General features: G+C 37.7%; 1 protein-coding gene across 8 annotated transcripts in view; it reads left to right on the top strand.

Annotated features, from left to right (window-relative positions):
• The first annotated feature begins 16,800 nt into the window (after positions 1-16,800).
• Positions 16,801-25,504, top strand: part of LOC128861464 (uncharacterized) — a 63,254-nt gene continuing 54,550 nt past the window's right edge. The window contains exons 1-2 of one of the 8 annotated variants that reach the window (XM_054099607.1): positions 16,801-16,880; positions 18,545-19,486. In XM_054099607.1, the coding sequence (XP_053955582.1) occupies positions 19,009-19,486 (478 nt within the window). In that variant the 5' untranslated portion in view covers positions 16,801-16,880; positions 18,545-19,008. Of the gene's footprint in view, positions 17,499-18,529; positions 19,487-25,504 lie in introns of all 8 variants that reach the window. The other 7 variants (XM_054099616.1, XM_054099667.1, XM_054099643.1 and 4 more) reach the window with 7 other exon arrangements.

Here is a 25,504-nt window from a genome sequence, read left to right as displayed (position 1 = left end):
GCTTTTTTAAGTACTCGATCATCCATAGGCTTCTGCCTTGCTACGTACACAAAGATTTCCATATTTGAGTTTCCTTAAGCCAACTCTAATAACGCGCAAGTAACCATTTATCGAAAGCTACAGAAACCATGTGATAAAAACAGAATATCTTTAGTAGATAATGGTGATTTTTTTATTGAAAAAACCGGGAATCGAATGCCAAATTATGGAAAAAGAAGAGAAATTGAGTATAAAAAGATAACATCATTGAACGCAATGCACAACGTCCTTTATGAGTAAGCATCTCTTCCTCTCAATAAATCTAATTAAATGTATAACTGTTTAATACAAGGATTTATGAATAAATTATCACACAAATTTTACCAAAACAAAAATTTAATCAATCAAGAAAATATTACTTTTGCTACTCGCCAAACAGCGTAAATCATTTGAAATTTGGTAATTTAAATGAATCTTTGCTGCATTACATCATTTTGCTGCTAATCTAAAATAAAATTGATTTATAATATCTTACTCGCATGAATTTGTATTCGCCTATTTTGCACATTCACAAATTGGCTTCATAGCAACTCAAATAAATAAGTTTGTATGTAAATATTCAAGGAATAAATTTTGCAAGTGTGATTTCATGCAAGTAGTTTGGTGAAAATGAGAGTATTTATTAATTTGGAATTTGTTATATTAATATTTGCTTCGAATTATGCCAATTGCCTCAGCAAGCCAACATTTAGAAACTCTGGTTTTCGGTTTCAACTATTTCCAATTTATACTGATTGAAATTATTTCCTGAAATTTTGCTGGCATTTTAGCTTATAGATTCTATATTTTATGGTTTATTTCCATTCAAACAAAGCCGAGCATATTAATAAAAGATCTGCACAGTGGGGCAATTAAGACAAAAGTATATTTAATTAATTAATTAATTTATTTATTTAATTCAATTAATAGTCTAAAAATACAGTATTTCTTACAGACTATGAAAACAGATTAATGCTAAATTAATTAATCAAAGTAAAATTAAACTTAAAATTAACTAACTTCAATTGTAATGAGTAAAAGAAAAAGATAAAATTTCTTATAACTTACAGAGGAGGATTATTCATTTTAGTAAGTCAAGAAATACAAGTTTCTTACAGACTACATAGAACTAAGAGTATTTATATAGAAGTAGTTAACAAAATTAAAGCTTAGGAAACTAAATTAACAAGATATATTAGGTAATTATTTACAATTCTTATAAAAGAAGAAATTTTTTAAATGGGTATTAAATACATACAAAATGAGTAAATTCATTTTATTAAATTATTTATTTTAACTGTAATTCTAATATGGGTGAGTAGGCTGCTTTCCGTCAAAATAAAAGACAAAGTTATTCCGGATGGAAATCTATTTTCTGATATTGCTCCGAAAGTTAAAATTTGCCGTAGCGTTCAAATTTTGGGGGAGGCGGATTTAAATCATATCTGAAGGATTTTATATATATGTTGGTTTCTTACGAAATCATGACATTTTCTGGTTAGAGATGGTTGAAATAATTTTTTTTTGTCGGGACAATACGCAAGTGCAGCACTCAGACAGTAATTAAGTCCATTGTATTACACTTGGATTCCCTTTTAATTTTCTTTAAATCTACCCGATCTCCGAAGAAATCTAAGTAGATCTTGTGGTGCCAAGGAGCCAGGGTGGTCGCTTCTTAACACATCAGTGCCAAAGACCTCAAACCTGATTCGAGCTAAGGCGGAGTAGACGCACAGGAAGTGGTCCGCCGTCTCATCCTCCTTTTCACAAGCTGGGCAGAGTACACTGTCTGAGATGCCCAACCTTTCCATGTGCTTCGCTCACAGAAAGTGGCCCGTCATCAATCCAACCAGCCGTCTGCACTTCCCTCTGCTTAATGACAGAAGGGTTTGCGACAGTCGATCGGACATGGCAGGTAACATCAGTTTAGTCCATCTGCAGCCTCTCTCAGCCAGCCAAGCTCGCTTGTGGGTGGTAGTTACCCATTTGATAACCGTGGCTTTGACGACCGCAGAAGGGAGTGGATGGTTAGAATTAGTTATGCTTCGAACTACGAGAGAATTTTATTCGCTTTGAAACCATATTGGCTTGGATTTTTCTTCAACAAAAAACCCCTTGAAATTCTAAGTATTGCCTAATATTTTTCCTCTGTAAATTATAAGAAATATTAAATTTTATTTCATTCATTGCAATGAAACAAGTAAATTGGACTCCGAACGACAGATATTTCTTATGATCCTTTCCAGCAACCATTCGGCTGTGGCGGCCGCCATCTGCAGTATATTATATACCAAACATATGCATTTATTTCATTGATTGCAATGAAAGAAGTAAATTGGACTCCGAACGACAGATATTTCTTATGATCCTTTCCAGCAACCATTCGGCTGTGGCGGCCGCCATCTGCAGTATATTATATACCAAACATATGCATTTATTTCATTGATTGCAATGAAAGAAGTAAATTGGACTCCGAACGACAGATATTTCTTATGATCCTTTCCAGCAACCATTCGGCTGTGGCGGCCGCCATCTGCAGAATATTATATACCAAACATATGCATACGTTTCTATGGACAAAACTCTTCTCAGCGCCTGAGACTATGATATATATAGATATATATAATTGGCGCGTACATCCTTTTTTGGTGTTTGGCCGAGCTCCTCCTCCTATGTGTTGTGTGCGTCTTTATATTGTTCCACAAATGGAGGGACCTACAGTTTCAAGCCGACTCCCAACGGCAGATATTTTTATGAGGAGGTTTTTCATGGCAGAAATATACTCGTAGGCTTGCCATTACCTGCCGAGGGGTGACCGCTATTAGAAAAATGTTTTTATTAATTTGGTTTCACCGAGATTGGAACCAATGTTCTATCTGTGAATTCCGAATGGTAATCACGCACCAACCCATTCGGCTACAGCGGCCGAGGCTATGTTACAGAAGACAAAATCAAAATTCATATTTACAGGTGGATCAAAGTCCCTATTCAAGAACTCCTTTGCAGTTTTCAGCAGCTACAAACTTTATGTTCTATAGCGAAGCGACTGCGATTTTGCTAGTAACGCTTTTGCTCGCCACGCTCAAAAGGGAAATTTGTAATCTTCACGGGAGACATTCTGTAATTATATAACTTCAAAAAAAAGGGTAGCGAACGCTTCTTAGACAAATACAAAATGCAAAAATCATATGGATCCCAAGTCATCTGAAGTAACCCGACGTGAAGCTACCTCTTCAATCAAGAATCTTAAGCAGTGATGAACCGTTATAAAAGTGATTAGAGAGTTAGTTCTTATGTTCCTTATTTTATTTATTTATTATATATTATACAATGGATGCTTATAACTAGTAGAACGTACGACTATATGATTGATATGTTGTCAGCCGGAATCATTTAAAATAAGTACTTGATAGCGGCCGCCGAAGCCGAATGAGTTGGTGCATGTCTGCCAGTTGTCAGTGCTTAGATTCGAATCACCGTACGTGAAACAGCGAATTGAAAGAACAAGTTTTTTCTAACAGCGGTTACCCCTCGGCAGGCAATGGCAAACCTCCGAGTGTATTTCTGTCATGAAAAACCACCTCATAAAAATATATCTGCCATTCGGAGTTGGCTTAAAACTTTAGGTCCCCCTATTTGTGGAGTAACACGAATACGCATATCAAAAATAGGAGGAGGAGTTCAACGAAATACCTAACGGAAGTATACGCTCCAATTATTTTTTTATTTTTTCTCTTCATTTTTTATTTAAAGGTTTCATTTGCATCATTTTAGGTTCAAAAATAGATACAAATTCATTACGCAGAAAATATTATTATTTAAAGAGCGATTATAACTGGCAAAAAAGGGGTATGTGCACATCATCCCTTAGCCAGTGAGCTCACAAAAGCAGTTACTCGTAAATCGAAGCCCCAACATCAACACTACTAAGTAACTGTTTAATTTTAGATAACCTGCCCAAAAGGATCTTCACGCAAAGAGCTTCAACGCTCACACAAATTCACGGCAGCACTAAGCCACACTCTCCCTTCAGCAATAGCACAGACATAACTGGAGATCCCATCCGTTACAACTGTATGAAATCAAATCTATCCATTCCGTACTCATCGACGTAAATTTCTGAAATAGCAGCAACAAATTAACCTTCTATTTTTCAAGCTTTAAATCCTTAGCAAAGTAATGTAATGTAAATTTTAATTCTAATTAAAACAGATTTCGTGCTACTGCTTTATTATTTTGTATTAATAATAAAAATATATATGTACATAAAAATGTATTTGATATAATTTTCAAGTGATTTAGTAAAAAAAGTTAAACATTGAAAATTTACCAAAGTTATTGCAGAAATGTACACTGCCAATTGGAACTGAAGCAATATGTAACGAAAGCATTAAATTATCGTTGTGTACATATGTATGTATGTACATGGCACTTCGCATAAAATTTAATAACAGTTTAGCCAATGAATAAATGGATAAAATTTCCATTGCACTAATTTTAATTTTGTTTGCAACAAGGACACGCACACCCGCACTACAACCACCCCAACTTCAACTCAAATGCACTTGCAAAAGTCAGACAGCAGCATGAGCACATTCACACACACACCCGCACACCAACACATAGGACATGCAGTAGCACGAGGAATTGTGAACGCTAGATGACGGCAGCTTTTGCTTGTTTCTTTGTGGGTTTGGTATGCTTGTTTGCTTGGAAACTGGTAAGTACATATTCATTTAACTGCATTTACATAAATACTGTGCGTATGAACATCTGCGCTCATGTGTTCGTGCGAGTAATTTGTTTGGCAACAAACAATGTTAAACACACTGAAGTACTTAACCATAAACAAGAGCATTCGGCCACTTGTGAGTTTGTGCTCACATATTTTCATACCTACATACATACATGCATACATAGAAGCGCGCCCGTATTGGGCCTAAGTGGGTGCCACTGCTATTCGTTGGTCTTGCATTCGACGCCCACAATGCATATGACATAAAAAATTATAGAAAAACTTTTCTTTGAGTATATTTTCTGCCTTAAAAAATTAATTTATTATAAATAATAAAAAAAATATATAAATAATTAATAATGATATTTCAGTGATAATAGTGGCAAAGCATATACAGAATGCCACATATAAGGGGGGATTCCCATTCCCCGGCTTAAAAAAACCGATGTTTTTTTTTTACCGATTCTTGTTTATTATACTTTTAAAGAACTCTGTGCAAAATTGCATGACAAAATTCGTTAAATTGCCGAAGTTATGCGTGATCAATGACCTCGGCGCGCTCCATAATACTGAGAAAGCGCGCGAGCAATAGCCGAGCGGCGAATTTTATTCCGAGAATTACTTCTGTCCTAATGCAATTCTGAGATTTTTATTCGTACTGGTTAAAAGTAGATTAGCAGGCATGTAGTATAAAAAGAGGGAGTACTATATGGTCCTGGAATAGCTGATTAACACGAAAATGCTGTGAGTCTTAAATATATACCTTTTTCACATAAATATTTGAATGCGTTTTTCTCAAAACAGTATTTTTCTATACGGCCGCCATAATATCTCGAGAACTATTCGGTCGATTGCTGTCAAATTTGACACGAATCTCGAAATAATATCTGCCTCTATTATAAACTACGGAAAATAAGATACTTGCATGACGTTTTTTTATAAATAAAAATCCGAGGAAAAAATGTGCGAAAAAATAAACTCACTTCAACCATCGCAGTTATATTAATTTTCGAAAATTTTTTTCAATAGCTCATACTGAAACTATATTCATAAAGAGTAAAATACCATTTGAATTTTTCCTTTCAGACAAGGAATTTTCAGGAATTTTCATAGAAATTTCACCTCGAGCGTTGTCAAAACCACAATTTTCCAGAAAATCGACCAAAAATTGAAGTTAATTTTATATAAAGCTTAATAAATATGGCTGTAAATTTTCCAACAGATTCAACTGATATTTTTCCCAATAAAAATTCGTAAAAAAACCGTATTTTTTAGCGTTTGAAATGGGAATCCCCCCATAAGTAGGACCAAGGCATGGCCGACGTGGATGAACTTTTAACCAGCCGATCACAAAACTGAAGCGAATCCTATTAGCAGCCAAAAGGCGATAGAACTCCTGAGGATAAAAGTAGGAGGCTTTGATTAACAATTCGTTCAACTTCTAGGCGCACCTAAAATTTGTTGTAATAGATGCATGGGGCAGGAGTGCTGCCTATCGAGAAAAGTAAAACAATTTTGTAAGGTAAAGTAGTAATCACTCCCAAAGAAGGAATGTAAAATACTGGTGAACGACGAGGTTATCTTTTGCAAAGAAAAAAGGGTACGTTAGAACACCTCCTTTGTCAGTGTCCTGCTCTAAACAGATCTCGTTACAACTGCCTATGATCGGTATACCTTTCATCTCTGAAGGATGCTACTGACAAAAGTCTCTGCTTATTAAAACTCGCCAAGACATGCATCACGAACTAAGTTTATAACGGCTCCAACAACACTGGTAATACTACGTGATGGTGGTCTATATGAGATCAGCCATATATGCCTAACCTAACCCACTCCGATCTGGGCTAAAGTACTTAATATAAATTCCTATGAAAAAATAACCATATTTTTATCAGCTTAGCAGCATACGAACCATTCGCGGTTTCGTACAATTTTCGTCGAAGCTTCCCCCGTCAACGCTGGTCTACTTTCATACGACATACTATCAAAATAAATTAAGAGAAATTATACAAGGTTACCTAGGATGACGGAAGAACAAAGCGAAGCAGTCTCTCGATCAACAATATTAGTGGACCCATAAACTGATGCCATGTCACACTTGGCTTGAAGGTAACTTTGAAAAAAAACTGCCTTTTACTTCACACCTCAATAGATTTGACCGACAATGAAGAAGTTGTGGAGCATCTTACGTTTCAATGTCCACGCTATGTAGCCAAAGATAGCAAATTTATACAAGGGGAAAACATTATGGACTCCAGATTGCAGTCTGCTAAGAATTACCTTTAACCTCCTTAGGTAAATCCTTCGTGGTAGTTTCAAGGGGAGGGTGGCTGTTAGTGGAGAGGTACAGGGTGGCTGATGAATTTTGCTACATTAAGAAACTCAAATAACTTTTTTTTTAGTGTATGGAATTCATTTATTTTTTTTCAAGTTGAAGGTCATTAAATTTTATTAAATGTAGCTTAACTAGTTTTAAAAATAATTGAATTTAAATGCCCCCCATGCTCGTTGACACAAGTGCGGCATCTTAGTAAAAAGTTGTTCATTGCTGCTTTGGGAGTTGCGACAGGAATAGCCGCAATTGTTGCCCTAATGGATTGTTTTAGTTCATCCAAATTTGTTGGCTTTGTTTTATAAACTTCTTGTTTACATAAACCCCACAAGAAGAAGTCAGGTGCAGTAAGGTCAGGCGACCTGGGGGGCCAACGAAATTCGGAGTTTCTTGAAATCAGTTTATTGGGAAATTTTCGTCGCAACTCTGTCATAACAGTCTGGGCTATGTGAGACGTTGCCCCATCTTGTTGAAACCACACAGAGTTGAAAGGAATTCTCTTTCGGCGTAGTTCTGGATAGAAAAATTCTTTCAGCATTTTCAAATAACGGTCTCCAGTAACCGTAACGGTGTGACCATTTTCTTCAAAAAAATAAGGCCCGACAATACAGCGTGAAGAAACCGCACACCACACTGTCACGCGAAGAGGATGCAATTCCGTCTCGTGGAGTATCTGTGGGTTAGAAGTACTCCATATTCGACAATTTTGTTTGCTCACATTGCCGTTTAAATCGAAATGGGCCTCATCAGACATGAAAAGGCAGTTTAACATGTTTTGGTCTTCTTCCACCATTTGCAGGATCTTCTGGCAAAATTACAAGCGAATCGGCAAGTCTGCTGCATTCAGTTTGTTAACCATTTGAATTTTGTAGGGAAATAAGTCTAAATCTTTGTGCATTATTGTTTGCAAAGACTGTCGGCTGACACCAAGTTGAGCAGATAAGCTTCTTGTTGAAACCCTTGGATTGCTTTGTATAGCTGCAGCTATAGCAGCGATCGTTTCCTCCGTCCGAACTGGTGGGTTTCGATGATAAGGCCTTCTTGCGACTGTTCCTTGCTCAGCAAAATTATTCACCAGTCTCATTATGGTCCATCTGCTCGGGGAATCGCCGCCAAACATCCGCCTGTACTCTCTCTGTACCAAAACTACGGACTCCAGTGCGTGATAGCGGCGGACTATCCAAATTCTTGTTTGCGTGTCCCAGTTATCCATTTTAATAAATTTTAAAGATCAATCTGCAAATTAAAACAAAAATGGAGCAGATAACTTAAAAAGAAAAAAAGTTATTCAATTTTTTTTTGGTAGCGGCTTTCATCAGCCACCCTGTATTTAGAGTACGTAGGCACAGCCGGTAAAGCAGTACACACCAGAGCTTCCTCTTCACTAGTATTATCCCAAATTGTACAGCGACATCAATGCATTGGCCACGTCTCCAGCAGAAGCTTGGCCATACACCTATCAAAGGATGTACTCAACCAAAATAATCAGTAAATAAATGTATGTACATACAAGTATACATACAAACATACAAATATGATAATGCATTTCACATTTAAAACGCTGATTTATGCTGTTGGCCCAAATTATCTGAAATGAAAACAACGTAATTTATAACGGCAACCGCAACAGTAGCCACAACAAAAGCATCCAAAGAGTAAAATTCTCCGATTCGCTTACGGCCAATCGAATTAAATGTTTACAAATATGTTTACTCAGGCATAAACAAAGGCAATATGCAGGCATGAACATAGGCAAAGTGCTGTGAGTATGATGGTTTTTGGAAACTAAAAATTATTTCTGCCCCCCTTCGAGGTTAAAAAGGGCGCTCACTAACCAATTTGGAGAGCTGAATGCCCTTATTGAAGCGTATTGACCCATTTTTCCGCATATCTTTTCCTCGTCTAAGCATATAATCAATGCTACGTGCACCCAACTTATACCCAATGCATCGAAAAAGATCGATGTCCTCGTCCTAACGTCCCAGCTCTTCAACGCAATGCCTAAGTGAATATTTTGCATTGTCATCACTACGAAGTAAACGAATAATTTGAGAATCGGTGCGGATATGGGGCATATGTTTTTGCATAAGTTTTATGTATTTGCTCACGCATCATCAAAACGTGTGTACATATACATATGTATGTATGTATATTAGGGTGGCTGTATTACCGCTAAAACACCTCTGCAACTAGAAATTACCAAATATAAAATAAATTTAAAAAAGTGTATTAAGATTATGTTTTGTTAGATCTACAGCAAAAAACAAAAAATATTTTAGATAAAAATACTTTTTACATCAATTATGGGTTCGCTTTTCTTTGTGACGATTGCATTCAACCAGGGTAGTTTGCTGCCTTTCAGCTGCATCTCTTCTTTATAGTTTGCATCAAAGTAAATTTTATTGAAAACAACTGCAAAAACTTTTTCTTTAAATAATTCTTTGATACATCATTTACGATAAATTATTATTTTGAAAGCATTCCTATGAATAATCGGCATTTTTTTGAAAAAATGTGATGAATCCGAATACTGCGTTTGTAGTTGTAAAGCATATTTTTATGAGAATATTTTTACTCAAAAGAATTTTTTCTTCGAAGAAGACTGTCTCACTCTAGATTGCTCACCCACACGCTATTGGTATAAGCCAATGAATATGTACATCATTGTGCAAAACTTAAGCAACTTTCTTTTTGAGTCGTAGTGCAACAGCATTTTTGGAGGTCCCTAGACCCGTATAGTGAATACTCCAGAACTTCTCCTGCGCATATTCTCAGGCGTATAGAACTCTGAATGCTTGACCAACCAAGTTGAAGGGAACAGAATGAATACATTTCGTAATCAAAAGAACCCATTTGGACCTTAATGAAAATGGCCAGGAATTAAATCCACTTGGGAGCAACACAAAAAAGGTTCAGAAGTAGTGCATCGTACAGAGAGTCAATTTTAAATTCTTGTTCTATTCGGAACTTAGCCCCGATTAATAATATAAGTAATAAAATGGAGTTATGTATATGAAAATTGCAATTTAGTTATTATTTTATGTACAAACAAACTTTATAATGTTTTCTGAAGTAAGGACTGCAATGAATTTTAAGATGCAAGAAAAATGTTTATTATTGTATATTTACAAAAAATTTGTTAACTTCGGTTGTACTTTTACAAATGAAAAACACTTCGCAGGCGACTAGTATCCGAGATAAAATTGTAAGGTGCATTTCTTTCCTTGAGTTTAGGGCTTATATAGTAAATAAATAGTAAAACCTTATTTTTGAGTCATAATAGTCGGCGGCCGTAGCCGAATGGATTGGTGCGTAATAACCATTCGGAATTCACAGAGAGAACGTTGGTTCGAATCTCGGTGAAACACCAAAATTAAGAAAAACGTTTTTCTAATAGCGGTCGCCCCTCGGCAGGCAATGGCAAACCTCCGAGTGTATTTCTGCCATGGAAAGGAGCATAAGAAATATCTGCCGTTCGGAGCCGGCTTGAAACTGTAGGTCCCTCCATTTGTGGAACAACATCAACACGCACACCACAAATAGGAGGAGGAGCTCGGCCCAACACCCAAAAAGGGTGTACCCGCCAATTATATATACATATATATAATGTAGTTAAATTGAAATAACTGTAAATCTTTTATTTGTTAATTATCCATAGTTAAATGATATTTTAAATAATCTTGGCTATCCCTTGACCCCTTGTGAGCGGAACTATCCTCATATCTATCCTTTGGCGCTCTCTAAATCATTGAGTGGCCTTTAAAAAGCTAACTAAATGTACCAGCAAGTTTGAGATTCGCAACATCGACAATGTTGTCCGTTAAAGCGAGACTGAGTAATCCCAGCCGTCTTCGGCACATAGCCATGCACCCGCATAGAAGGTGTATGATTGCCTCTTCTATATTCTGACAGCTTCTACAATAGTCATCGGATGGTGCCCATAATCTACTGGAATTTCTTCCTATTCTGAATGATCTGAAGTGCTAAAATTTCTTCAAGATGTCGGTGAAATGTGTAGAAATACGGTTTCAATATGTATAGGCTACAGAAGCACAACTAGTACCAAGTTGAAAAGCTTTGGAAAATCATTTTCCCCATGGCTCCAGAACTCTTCTATTTTGAAAATTTTACTCAACCGAGAATTGCGTAAGACTTCTCACCTAAATTCAGAAATAATTCTCATTAATATAAATCATATTTCTTAATTGGTTTGTTAGATTATGCACAATACTGTATGTATAAGTAAAGAAGTATGTACGTCTACGTAGCAAATATGCAAAATACCATTTTTGGCACAGTTACAATTCTCTCAGACCCAAAATCACAGCCGCACACAAACTTTTAAGGACTTTCAATTGTTAAAGTTGCAAGCAACACTTATGGGCCGGAAGACAAAAATACTCCATCGAAACCCATTACATGATCTTTTTTACATACACACACATGCAAAGATACATACATTCACATGCTGCAGCACATTGGTCCAATGTCGAACGACAAACGAAATTGCCCGTCGCTCGCTTCTTCAATTTTACTTGTCATTCGAATGTGAGTTGCAAATATTCAAAAGTGGCAGGCAAATATAATGGAATTTCCATTTTATTGTATTTTCATCTTTGAAATGTCTTTTTCAACGCAATGCCAGTGCATTTTCTTTCCGCTTTGCATTCTAAAGATATGAAATACTTGAGACCTCTTGGAAGAATGTAGCTGAAAGAATAAGGAACACACATTCATGAGCATGCACACATATGCATATTTGCATATATTACATAAACGTATGAGCGCAGTTTTTGCCAAAGCTTATTGCGGTTTGCGCCACTTTGGGAGCACTTTCACTTGAAGGCCTGTTGCAGACTAACGTAATTACAACTTCGTTATTGTTGATTGTATTGGTTCACAAAGTCAGCAGTCCCTTGGGTGATTTTAGCAAAATCCCTCAAGGGCAATGGCACACTTCCTTCAAAATTATGGCAAAGGAGATTGTAATAAGAAACAGTTGGAGAAGTTTTCAGCAACACAAATAAATCTACGTAGGTTGGCTTTTAGTGGATGTGCTTTTGGTAAAAGCAAAGTAAGTAGGTAATATCAAGGCTTTGGGAAAAGTAATCTCAAATAAAAAGTAAAATATCAAGTTATTTTCAGGGACATGACATGAAGTTAGACTCGACGAAATGTCTCTTCTTCTTTTTTGTGGAATTTATTTACGTTAAATGTTGTTAACAAACAATCATAGCTAAGGAGCTAATAATTACATGTAACTTCTGTTTCTGAACCTGTTCATTAAAACAACGTTCAAAGTAGACTATCACAGCCAGTTTAATCGAAAGGCATTAGACAGTAAGGCAGCACATCTGTGGCTTGCAGTTTTCATGCTCTACGTACAGGGTGTTCCATGCCATAGAACGCGCAGAAATCTCAGCGTCACGAACGATGAAGACAAAGTAAACATAACTTTGTTCCGGAGCACTAAAAAGACCCCAAACTACACCAACGGCCCTCATGAGACTTATTACTGAAAGCCTTGATGTGCTCCACTATAAATACATACGTAACATAATTTCAATGTCATTCTGACATACAACAGAGTAGAAAATCAACCTACATTCCTCAGCAAATTTGAAGAGATGCGAACGGCCACTAGGGCCTTTAGAGCAGCTCGGCTGGAAATAAAAAGTAATGCATTTTTCACTAAATTATTCATAGCTCTCATGTGTTAAGCAAACTGGGTTGTTCCATAAGTTTTGCGGTTCGATAAGAAAGACAACAATATTATGGTTTGAAATACACTTTTTATTCATGTAGTATCCCTGAGCATCAGTACACTTGCTCCAATTTATGAATTCCGTCCTTGCAGTGAGAATCTGGAAGGCCTGCAAAATGCGCTTCCGCAGCTGTTATGACCTCATCATTTGATGAAAAAAACTTTTCTCGCATGACTTTTTTTAGTCTGGAAACAGAGGGAAGTCGCTAGGGCCCAAACTTGGTGAATACGGTGGATACTCCAACAATACGAACTTCAACTCATGGATTTCAGTATTTCAAAATGCTCTTGTGGCACGGTGCATTGCCCAGATGAAAATGATTGTTTTTCTTTCGCAAACTTTCTTTCGATTTTTTTCCTAAAAGGTTACGATAGTATTCAGAGTTTATTGTTTTACTAGTTTGCAAGGAATCCACAAACAAACTTCCTTTCGCATTCCAAGAACATGATGCTACCACCTTCTTGGCCGCTTTCAGGACACGAACTCGTTTCGGAGCCGAAGAACTAGGTCACATCACTCTTCAGTCTCTTGTTTCGATTTGGGATCATGGTGATATACCCGAGTCAAATCCACTTTATCCTTTAGAAATCGCTCTAAATGTAGCTGAGAAAGTGGCATTCAAATCTGTTTTCATTCCATTGTTAGCGAATGCGGCGCCCTGTGTGCACACAGCTTTTTGAAACCCACTACTTCAGTCAAAGTACCGCTTGCACTGCCTAATGAGATACCTCAGACCCCTACTAAATCCCCCAATCTCTCTGCGATTTTCCAATACGACATCCCGTATTTGTTCTACGATTTCTAGAGTTGTTGCTACTATTGGACGTCCTTGATGTAGATCGTCTTCAAGGCTTGTAGGGCCACGTTTAAATTCAGCAAGCCAATTCAACCACCGCACGATACTTAATTTTTTTCGGTGCAGAAAATACTGTGATACGTCGGTACTAAATCGCTTGTAATCAAAGAATGAATTGACAGATTCGAATGAAACTTCACAAACTAGCATAACAAAAAAATGCAAGCTAGTAGCAACGCCATTTCTTATCGAGCCGCAAAATTTATTAAACAACCTAGTATATGCAGCACCCTGTGTATTAAAAAACCGAGTAGGCAACATAATTTTTCCACATTAAAGCAACCATACGACTCAGTTTTGAAAATTTTCTCGCACATAACGTACGCTCCGGTCAATGGAAACACTTCACATATACTGAATTCATAAAAGTCGAGCTATCGCCGGACTCGCACCCCGCACAGTTATCCTTTAGGAGTACCGTTTGCTTAACTTCATCTAAAAAAAGTGTAGCTACCAATGTTCTGTAAAAATATAAACGTTTATGTGGCCATTTTAAGTTCATAAGCATATAAAATTAGAAGTTTAGTGGAGTTTATACTTTAAGTGCTACTTTTCCATTTGGTAATTTTTATTTATTTACGTTGAAAGTTATATTAAAAAATGTTTTAGGGTGGAGTCAGAAGTGCAGAAATTGCAAAAATTAAAAGCATCAACATTTCGTAGAATTTAATTAAAGTAAATCTCACTTTTTTAGTGAAACGCAAATTAGGTATGTGGGTGTACATGCATACACACATACATGTGTAGCAAAGTATTAATTGCCTTGCTGTCAAAGGCCGTTAAACATACTAATTATACATTAATACATAGTTATCCCGTTATATTTTAAAGGCTTTGTAATCTGTAGCAGCAAAAAAGTCGGCTTAATCGCCAGCACACACATACGTACTCAAATGCAAAATGTAAACTCGGTTAATTTGGTAATTATTCGCTTACTTTCGCTTTTGCTTGGTAAATCAGCTGCATATATTCACACAAACATTTGCTGCTTGGCACTCTTTTTCGTTTCTAGACATCTGGTTTTTTAAATTGCTGTTTTCAATATCGAATTTCCCGCCCTCAAATTAATCTAGTACAGGTCCACCTGAGGAATGCCGATGAAGGCGAACGGTAATGTAACGCAGTGAGAATTCAAAATAGATTATCGATTCAGCTCATATAAAACAGTGAGTCAGTGTGTTTCGTATCGGCAGACGGAAGGGCAGGTCAAGTGCACTGGTTGCCGTCAGGACATTCAAAATTGATATCCGATGTCTGCCACGGTTCGATGGCTACGCCACAGCATGGCTACTGTTTTGTTGATATATGTATGCGTGTATGTATGTAGGTATGGGTATAGAAGTGCACAGTTTACATTAAGCAGAATCTTAGAATTGTAATAAACCTCAAAAATAGGCATTGAGCTGTTAGTTACAATGTCTGTCCTTGGCAATAGAAAAATGATGAAGGTATTGAAACTCGCACCTCTCTTCCGTTCGCTGGTAATCAACATGCGGCTAGAAGAAGTTTACTCCGTCAAACGTTTCGAAAGGAACTGCGGTTCATATTTGTATTTGCCTTGAGTTGGAATTACTTACAAAAAGAGTAAACTTTGTTTCCTTCGAACTGCAGTTCTTCATGCATTCTTTCTTCTGCCTCCAATTCTAAAGAGAAACTTGAGACAGGCAGCCACAATTAATTTCTCATATATTTGCAAGTACAAAGCTCTTGGCTTACTACCAACATTTCGTCTAATAGAAATTTAAAATTAAATTTATTTCGAACTATTTGCCTAACCAGCTTGCAAGTTTCGACAACTAAAGAGGTCGGGTATAAATGATTTTCACTTTCTTATTTGTTGATTTTCCATTTAGAAGTCTAGTTTCATTACATTCGCGTCGAGAACAAAAACAAACAATCGAAATGCGCTTTTTGTCTAATTTAACTTTCCCTCCAGGGTGTAAATGCAAATGTAGTTGCGGTTGGCAGCGTACAAACTTTCTCATCTGACCACCGTTGGTTTCGTCATGGTTATGCGCTTTGTAGTTTGCTTTTAAATGCTTTCCTGAGTGGAATAAAAAATGAAGTTAGCTCTGCGCTATGCAATTTGAAGCGATTATTTCCCGAAGGCGGCCTTTTTTTCAAGTTTCACTGTTTGACTGCAACAAAGTACGACTAATTGCACAAATATTTCGCAGTCGACATCGCTATCGAAAACCCCTGCTATTGTATATTCCCACCCCCGCACCTTAAATGCATGCTCGTACTTGTGCACTGGTCACTGCAGCCGCGAGCGAGAACTCGGAAATTCCGAACATAGAGGGCGGATAACATACGAATGAATAGCGCCGTCAGACATAAACTTTACGTGAGGCGCTTCTGCATTCCATTTAATTTGATCCTTGTTAGGTCTTCGGAAATGCAGTCGGAGGGTAGGCCTTTTCATATCAGGAAAAAAATTCATTTTGGAGCGCGGCTTAAACTTGAAAAAGAAGCTCGACCTAAGCCAATCATTGTAAGCTCAAATTATTTATTAACTGCCATGTTCACTAATAAGCGAGAAGTTCTACAATACAATTTACTTGACCACTACATTTCAGATACTGGAGAAGTGGAATGCATATGTGGTGATCCCTTTTAAATAATTAATTTGTATGTTTGGTTCATTTAAAAGTAGTTACAAATTAATATTAAGAATTCTGGTGTCCGCTCCTTTACGAAGTTGTGGAAAAATAGGTGAGTAATTTATGACAGATGAATTTTTCTCGAAGATTGTTTAAATATTCGTAATGAATTACATTTCTACATAACGAAAAGAGCTAGCAAAACAAAGCAGATGAAGCAGCTTGAAAATAACCAAAAACAAAAGACATCAAATGCATTGTTCTGTCTCTGTCGGCTGGGAACGGACATGCGCAATTCAAAGGCACGCGCCAGGATGAAACACTCTGTAAATCTCTCAATTCTGTTAAAACGGAATTTAATAAATCGAAAAACATATACACATAAAGACTCCTCAGCAATGGGCGAACTAAAAGGAACGCTGGCAAGCGGCACATCACAAAATCTCGACGTTGCTGGTAACTGCGTGCCTTTCTTGGATTCAGTTGAAAATCTGTAATGTTGACGTGAACACATCTGATGAGCTACACTCGCGAGTGTTACGCGCGGCATACCAAATCAAAAGTCTAAGAGGTAGCGCATTAAACTGTGAAAAAGAAACACTCACTTAGTGCTTTAGGCGGGTGGTCGTAGCCTCACAGCAGAGGCGGAATATGCGCCACACGTGGAGTCGCCGGAGACATAGGATTATATGAAGGGCTGTCAAGTGTGTGGGCACGTGCGGGTGCCAGGACTTGTGTCGTGACTTACACATCTAACCATCATACAGAAATTAAATGTTTGTCGGCATAAGGCGAACAGCTGGTGCCAGCAAATACGCATTTCATTGCCTATATTGCAGTACAGGTGCAGGCACTGCAGAGAGATTGTGAGAACAAGGAAAGATTTAAATTGTTTTTAATAGAATGTAAAACGAATAGCTTTCTACTCCATGTTGTTTTCCTGTTTTGTGCACAAATACAGTGATTCAAAGGAAATGTGCGGTCGCGCACTTGTGTAGTTGTGTGTGGTGCGCCAGCATCCACCTGGAAGTTACGATTGCTGGCAACTCATTCAACTATAACGCAGCCATGTGCCCAATTTTACATGCAAAAAGCAAATTAATTCGAAATGTTCAGAATTTGTATAAAATGAAAAAATAATGACCTGTGTAGAAGTGAATTGTGTGGGCTGATGGAAAGTATTAAAAATGTGAGCATTGAACCAACATTTTGAATTCCGAGGCAGTGAAAATCAAAATAGTAAAGATTAAATCCTTTAAATGCAAAATATTTGCAAAACTTTATATTCAGGATTAAAGAGTGAATAAAATGAGGGCAACCTAAGCCACTAAGTGCGCATTCAGCCATGAAATTAGAAGTTGACAGATGAGTTCTTTGCTCGACCGTACCCGTTGATGGAAATAAAGAGGAAAAGAATAAATCTATGCAAAACCAAAATATGTGTTTGGATATGGTCAATAAAAGGACCATTTGTTGGCAGAGATATCAAGAAATCGAAATCACTATTGCTTTACAAATGTGAGCTTATAATTTGACGATTGATAGCCGATATTTTGAAGACAAATTATTAGGCATTCGAAAATGTAGCTTAGTGGATGAGATGAAGCTAATGGGTGTGTAACTTGAAAATGAAGGATTTAAAACACTTATCAGAAGTTGTACTAGACACTTCAGAGCTATACTGTTAATAATTTATCGTATAGCTAAAGTTTTCTCTAGCTAAAGAATGGTGGTGCGAAAGTTGCAGGTTGTTGTTGGGCCGCCGCCAGGAAGTACGAAATGGTTATTAGAAGCATTGCGAGAAAAATGATCAGAATATGCATCGGCCGACGCAGCCGAATGAGTTGGTGCGTGACTTCATGCATGAAACACCAAAATTATTTTTTTCTAAAAGCGGTCGCCCCTCTTTCATGAAAAAACTCCTCATAAGAAAAACTATTTGCTGTTCGGAGTAGACTTAAAATTGTCGGTCTCTCCATTTGTGGAACAACATCCAGACGTTCGCCACAAACAGGAGAGGAGCTCGACCAAACACCTAATGGAAGTGTACGCGCCAACTATTTATTTCTTAAATTTTTATTTTTATGCATCACGGCAAGAGTGCGTAATTCTTCATTGTGACAGTGCTCCCGAACTGCTACACTGGCGGATTTACCAGTCCTTGCACTTTCTGATTTTCACTTGTTTCGATTGATACAGACTGATTTTTCAAAATAACAGTTCATTTAAACTTAGGGCTTGACCTTTCTTAGACTCAAAATATGAATGAGCATCCATAATTACCTGACAAATGTCAAGGGGTTATAAGTTCTGGTGGTGGAATGAACAATGAAATTTGGCATTCTGTAATAGCTAAAAACATTCACTTTGGATTTGTATTCACCTCTGTGATGAATGGTCAAAATATTTCTCGATCCGCGATGGCATACAGCGCAGTACTTCCAATTAACCAAAGCGGCAGTGTCAACTCAGCAACGTAAAAATGTCTTCAACATAAACATTTAAGTTTAGTGGCTATCGAGAAAAGAAAAAAACGCCGCTAAGTTTTGCAATAAAATAAAATAAATAAAGTGTGAAAATGTGCGATTCTCTAAGTGACAAAAACATCGCAGCTTACTTGTAAGTGTAAGAAAAAGAGAAAAAGAAAAAGGAGAGAAAAAATAAGAAATTAAACAAAAAAACGAACATCAACAATAATAATGCAGCAACAACCACAAACGCTAACTGAATTTCTGTCCTCAAGGAATTATTTTAATAAGCGATATTTGTGCGAAATTGTGAAAAGACAGAAACTTCAACTGCACCAAAAATTCACGCCGCAAATGTGTCCCAAAAGTACGCAGAGCGAAGAAGCTGAACTGAAGAAGTTAGCTAAAATACCAACATCCACCGCAAAAACAAATACAAGCATGGGAAGCTATAGACATTTGCAGAGACGCAGCAGCAACAACAACAGCTTAACTGGCGCCAGTAGCAACATTAACTGCACCAGTGGGGCCATTCGCACCGACTACAGTCATGGCAATGCGAAGAGCAACAACAAAAGACACAGCTACTACGGCTATAATCTCTGTGTTAGAAATGGCAAGAGCTTTACAGCAAGAAGAAGAATAACGATTACAAGCGGACAACTCCTGCTGACAATGCTGCTATCTTCCGTGCTCGTCCTGGAAGCGAGTAAGTGGAGGCGAACAATTTTTTCAATCTAATTTCGCACATTACTTATTTTGCATACGACCAATGGAATTCCGAAAAGAATTCGAGGTCAATAGGGTGGTTGCTCCCTTCTTCAGATATTTACTCGTGCATGAGCCAATCAATAGGAATTATCTTCATTTAAAAAGATAGCAAACAATGTGGGAAACTTTACTTAGCTGAGGATGCTCTTAGTTGCGACCTATTCGACTTTTATGAACTGAACTAAAGGAGAAATTCTGCGCATTTTGTGCCGAATTTCGCGAGGCATTGGTAAATTATTCCTCATGTAGATTTATTGGGCTTTATTAAAACTTTAAAATTAGGAAAATACTCGTGAAGAAAATTCGGAAGCACGAGTACCGTTGTGAGACTAATTTTATTTACTCATTTGATGCCATTTACTGAAAGCCTTTCACGTTTTTGCGCAACCAATTTTTTTCGGCTCTACACTTATGGCGGATCGACCGTTGAACTCTTCGCTTGCTACTGCTGATGTGTAAATCATTTGTATATTAATGTATTTACAACAATAAAACTCAAATTCCGCCCACAATACATCATCAGTGAACGCTCTTTCCAAGTGTGTGCAAATAAAATTTTACAGGAGAAGCTCTACACAAATGCAAATTATTGCATATTTGTTCAGAAGTGTGGGTGTTTTTGTTTACATTCACTTCATGCAAAATATTACAAAGAGGAAAATAATTAGTTTTTAGCTGTTGAGAACGCAAACATGTAGCTGCACTTTCTTTAAAGGAAATACATTTAATTAGATTCAGGCACCCAAATGCAGCTTAGCTGTTTAAACTTCCTATTTTAAAATTAGAGATTAGCATACAGAAACAGGCAATTTACTGTTAATGTGTGGGCAGGAAGACCGAGTAAAGCGTCAGTTCGATGGATTCATAGTTTTCTAATGCCTATAGCCGCTATTTAAAAAGCGACAAACTTTCTGTATTATTACGTAACGCAACTAATACATATGTATATAGGGTGCGTACGGCATTTGAGGACAACTGGAGAGTAAACCAAATTACCGTTTATTTTGCACAAAACTTAATGACACTGCACCAATTTTTACACAGGATTGACTTACGAATCACTCAGTAAAATTTCCATCACCTTCAATAACCTCTCGGATCCGGATGATTGCATACCCGAACCAAATGGTTTCACGTTCAACTACCCTACATACATAGTAATCCGGGCGATTAAGATCTGAGTAGGCAGTGGTCATAAGTTTGGTGTTATGTGGCCATGGAAATTTTTAGCCATCCCATCTTGTGTCGCAATCGCTTTGTGTGAAGGAGCAGTAAATCCAGGGTCTCACTATTGTCTCTAGAACCTCGATATATGCAGCAGAATTCACTCGAAATCCTTGAGTAAAGAAGTGTGATGACTTGACATGACCTTTGTTGCTCACAACACCAAAACCACAACAGTGGCTGGAAACTTCGTGTGCATGAAAAGAGGAATCCCAGTAGGGTTAGAACAGAGCCATTTGACATTTCTGTGGTTGGCCTTGGTAAAAATTTTTAACGGCAGAAAAAAACCATAACATCTCAGGCGCTTCAAGGGATTTAATTTTGTTTAGAAGGCGTTTTGTTCGGAGAGCTGGCTGTTCTCACGTTTGCCCCGACATAAACTACCTTTGAAGAGTCCTCATCAATGATCGCTCGCAGATCGGCCAGTGTCTCAACGTTCCTAGTGTTTTTTCGGATTTGCAACAGATGCTGCCTTGCCGCCTGGTGCTTCGAATTCAGGCCCCTCTTAGTAAGAATTAATTTGTTTAATCAAACAATCTTAGACAAAGTTATTGCTCGTAACATAAGGTGGCCAGATGGAAATTTAGTCTTAATATATAAAAAGTGGGCCAGTTTTTGTTTGATCTGAATAAAAATTAGGACGGATCTAACCGAAGCATCGTGCACCAAAATTCTGTGAGTTCTACTACCTCGATTATTGAATGCTATTAATATATGTACAACCATTCTGTGAACAACATTATAATACCCTGATCCACAAGTGCGCCTAGGTATAAAAAGATCTGCATATCATTTCAACCGCATACCTCTCCGCAGAATGCCAGTAGAAGATCTAATTATTGAGCTGTTTTTTTATTATACACGGGTAGACGTCCCAGGTTGCTGCCATCTCAGTGCCGCATATTCGCATAAACGCACTCATAATTTTAGTTCTACTGCCGTCTTTCTCTTTTCTGAATGCATTGCCCACAACAGCTTCTAACTCATACTGTTTGTCAAACTAACGGAAATTTAGATTGCATGTTTACTTTAAGTCTCGTTGTTGTTGTTTACCTAAATCGTTGCTTTTTAAGTATCACACTAAAATAAGAACATATCCGGTGAAATGCACCTGGATAAGAAAGCCGAATACATTGAAGTAGTGGAGAATAGCCCGTTTTTTGAGTTAAGTTGATAACTGGTAAATTTTTATCAAAACGCCAGAAGGAAAATATCTTAATGATTCTGGAAAGGTGCAAATCAACCTGTACCGTAAGGAGGGCTATTCCAGTGGAGAGATTAGGCGAAGAATTGGAAGATCAGAGGCGTTGTGCGCTCTTTTTAAAGAAAAGGCAAAAATTATGGCGTAACCTCCTTCAAAAGGAAGCCAAGAATTTTACGCAACACGTCTACGTAAGTCGGTGTTGAAAACACATCACTGACAAGTGCGTTTAGACTTCGCTCAAAAACACATGCAGTGGGAAATTGAGTGCGGCGATGTTGTGTTCTCCCCCAAAAAATCACCCACATGACGCAGACTCGTAAAGCAGTTATTGGTACAATTTGCGTAACAACGACGTAGGTATGTCAAAAAGAAGCTCTGGTGGTGGCAGCATTTTCATCAACAACTGAATTATAAAATATACAGGGTATGCATGTCGCGCAAAATTTATTGACAAAAAGCGCAAAGACGCAAGTACAGAGATTTGGACCGTATTTTTCTGCAATGACTAAGTATAACAACAACAACAACGAGTCTTGAATTGTTGTTGTGGACAATGCATTAAGAAAAAAGGGAGACGGTAGTACAACCAAAATTATGAGTGCGTTTATACTGTAAATAAACTGTTTATTTTTTATTAAATTTCACCGACGAAATATTTCAGAGGGTCGAGCATTTATCAAGTCCAAGTCTAACCCACACACTTGCGGCGCTTGCCCTTGTGTTTTATTGCTGATCACTGCTTTACACCGAAAGTCTTGTGCCATTGCGAAGTCCTAGTGGACAGTGAAGAGAGGCTTTGTTGTTTCGCAAACTAATAGCAGGATTACGGTTTAATTTACAAAACGTTTACTTTATTTGCTATCACACCAATTTCAGCGGGTTGTAACTCGGTTTTTTTGCGAAATCACGTTCGCCAACATTTCCTCGCCAATAGTCAAAATCCACCGATTCCCTCAATAACAATCAAGCTTCTACTTATTTTTCATTAAAATTTTTTTTGAAAACACGCCCTCCTCGCGCACTTAAGCGAACATCACTCAGTTCGTAAAAAAGTACAGTTTGGTCGTCATATTTCTCTTAACAACGGTTTGTTGACATAGCCACGAAGCACTAACAGAATACAAAAATTATTTTTACAATACGAATTGGCAGGTCAATTTGTACGTTACATGCGTAGCAGTCATTTATTGTGCCTTTATGTACAGAAGTCGGTGACGGGCAGTGCGCGCGAGGTTTGACATGATATGAGTTTGGTAAGCCAATGGGGCTGCAGCTCAGTTTGCTCAAGCGCATGCAAGCAGATTTGTCATTGTACTGGTTGTTTTCGCAGTGACACGCTTTTAACAATCGTTTTTGTGGTGTACTGCAGAGGTTAATGAAAAATTTCATTCCATATGGGAAACTGATTCAGTCGGAAGGCATTTTGTTGTGCGCTCTGCCGAGGCCACTTCGCAGTTGCCTTTTATTTACTGCGATTTCGCTGGTGTGGTTGTCATTGATATTTTTATAATTATGCAGGAGCACTTTTAGCAAAAATTCAAAATGAAACTTTACCTTAATTATAAACACTTCAATGCACTTCCACGCATTATTTATTACAGGCACGTTTACATATTTACATACTGCACTGCATATGTAAGAGTCCATTCGATGCACACACACATGCATTCTTGTATGCACTTTCCGTAACATTTGAGCATAAAGTGATTTGCCGTATCCGCACGAAAACCGCAATGACAGACATGTCTGACCAATTAAGCAGCTGCTACACCTTAGCTGAGAGAAAATCAGGACATAAATGGGCTGTAATTTTGCATTTTATTACGCAAGCACACATGGCCCTAACCAGTGCATGATTGGTAGGGAAATCGCATTGCTTTCCATAAAACACTCTGCTCAAAATTCAAATAGCTTTCAACAGTTTGAAACTTAGATGATACTCTCAGAACATCCTTCCTCTTAACCTTAAATTCGAAATGGGCAAAACGAGTGAATGGCACAATATTGGTTTTCATTTTATTTAATTTCAATTTAGTTCGCCTCCTCTCGTTTTCCCTTCACTTCTTTTTTGGGGGTTTCACCTTGTCTCTTCGCCTTCTTTTATATGACAGGCATATTGCAAGGGAAAGGGCTCTACAGTACTGCCTCCGAACGACGAAAAATATTTCAGAATTTTATTTAAGTATTTTTGTGGCAGAAAAGAATCGGAAGTTGGCCTTTGCCCATAAAAATTTGATAGTTCAAAAAATTATTTCGTGTTCTCTGTATAACCTCCAGGACCAGCTGCAGGTCACCGAAAAGGTAGTGATTTTTGGTTTTGGATTTTTCTAGTAATTATCGAATCCTTAATAGCTTATTTTGGATGCTTTTTGGTGTCGGAATAAGTTAAGTGGGATCATTATAGTTTTGCTGTGTCTCCTATTTTGGGAATTCTAAAAATATTCACCTTTGCTTAACTTTCTTTGTATTCACTTTTTAAGCTCCGCAGCTTTATTTACTGGTTTTTTGTTTGTCCAGTGCCTGCAGAATTTTAATGGCGAATGTTAGCGCAAAAAATACATTCGTATTATGAAAACCTTGAACCTCTTGAATTCAAAAGTTGACTCTCACCTGAAGTGACATAAATAACAAGTAAAAATCTCATAACAGTAACAGAGTGTTGCCCACTCACCCGAAGGGTTGCCGCGAACAGCGTGAAACCAATTTGCAAACTGTCCTCGCTAATGCATTGTTTGTGTGGCCTTTGTTGCCAACCGCCACACATTAACAAGTCTCACAATGATGCATGAGCTCACGGCTGGCACTTGGTTCTTCCGCTGCTCGTAGGTGTCATTCGAACGCGAGACAGATGCGCCTGAGCACTCATTATGTTCCACGTACGTGCAGCGCCCCCCGTCACACACACTCACTTACATGCACACGCATATCCACTGTTAGCGTGCACGCGTCCCAGCAGCTGTCACGGTCGCCTTTTCGCTTCAGTCTTCACCACCACTTACGGTATTAACGCAGCGTTGCGTATACGCCATGGGGGTGAAGAACGCTAGCTAATTTCAGTTGAAAACTAGCGCGTGTATTGTTTTGCCGATGAACTGCTAAGACACACAAACTTAGTTGGAGTTACAAACTCCGGAATGACATTGCTATTCAATATTTGTACAGTTCCGAGAAGCCAATTTCGTTCTCAACAGTTGGCACCTAGCGGCTGAGAATGCAAATTACATGTTTTCAAGCTAGTCACACATTCTGCTTCGATAGTTATTTGGAAAACAAACAGTATTTCGAGCTGCTACAATGACTATTTAGAGCCAAAAATCCGCGGAAGAAATGTTTGTTCTTTGATTACGAAGAACAGCTGATAAGTTTGCAGTCGAAAGTGTTTAATGCATGAACATTTCGCTTTTAAATGCTTATTCTTCAATTTTAATTTTCGCAGCATGCAAGTTTTATTGTATCCACGCAGGTTAAGCGGCGGAATCTTCTAGAACCAATAAAAATCTAAGTGGATTTATTTTGTGTTTCTTGTTA

This window comes from Anastrepha ludens, chromosome 2 (assembly GCF_028408465.1).
Source record: "Anastrepha ludens isolate Willacy chromosome 2, idAnaLude1.1, whole genome shotgun sequence".
NCBI classification, from domain to species: Eukaryota; Metazoa; Arthropoda; class Insecta; order Diptera; family Tephritidae; genus Anastrepha; species Anastrepha ludens.
The sequence above is the reverse complement of the archived record's forward strand: the minus strand, read 5'-3'. Positions and strand labels throughout refer to the sequence as shown.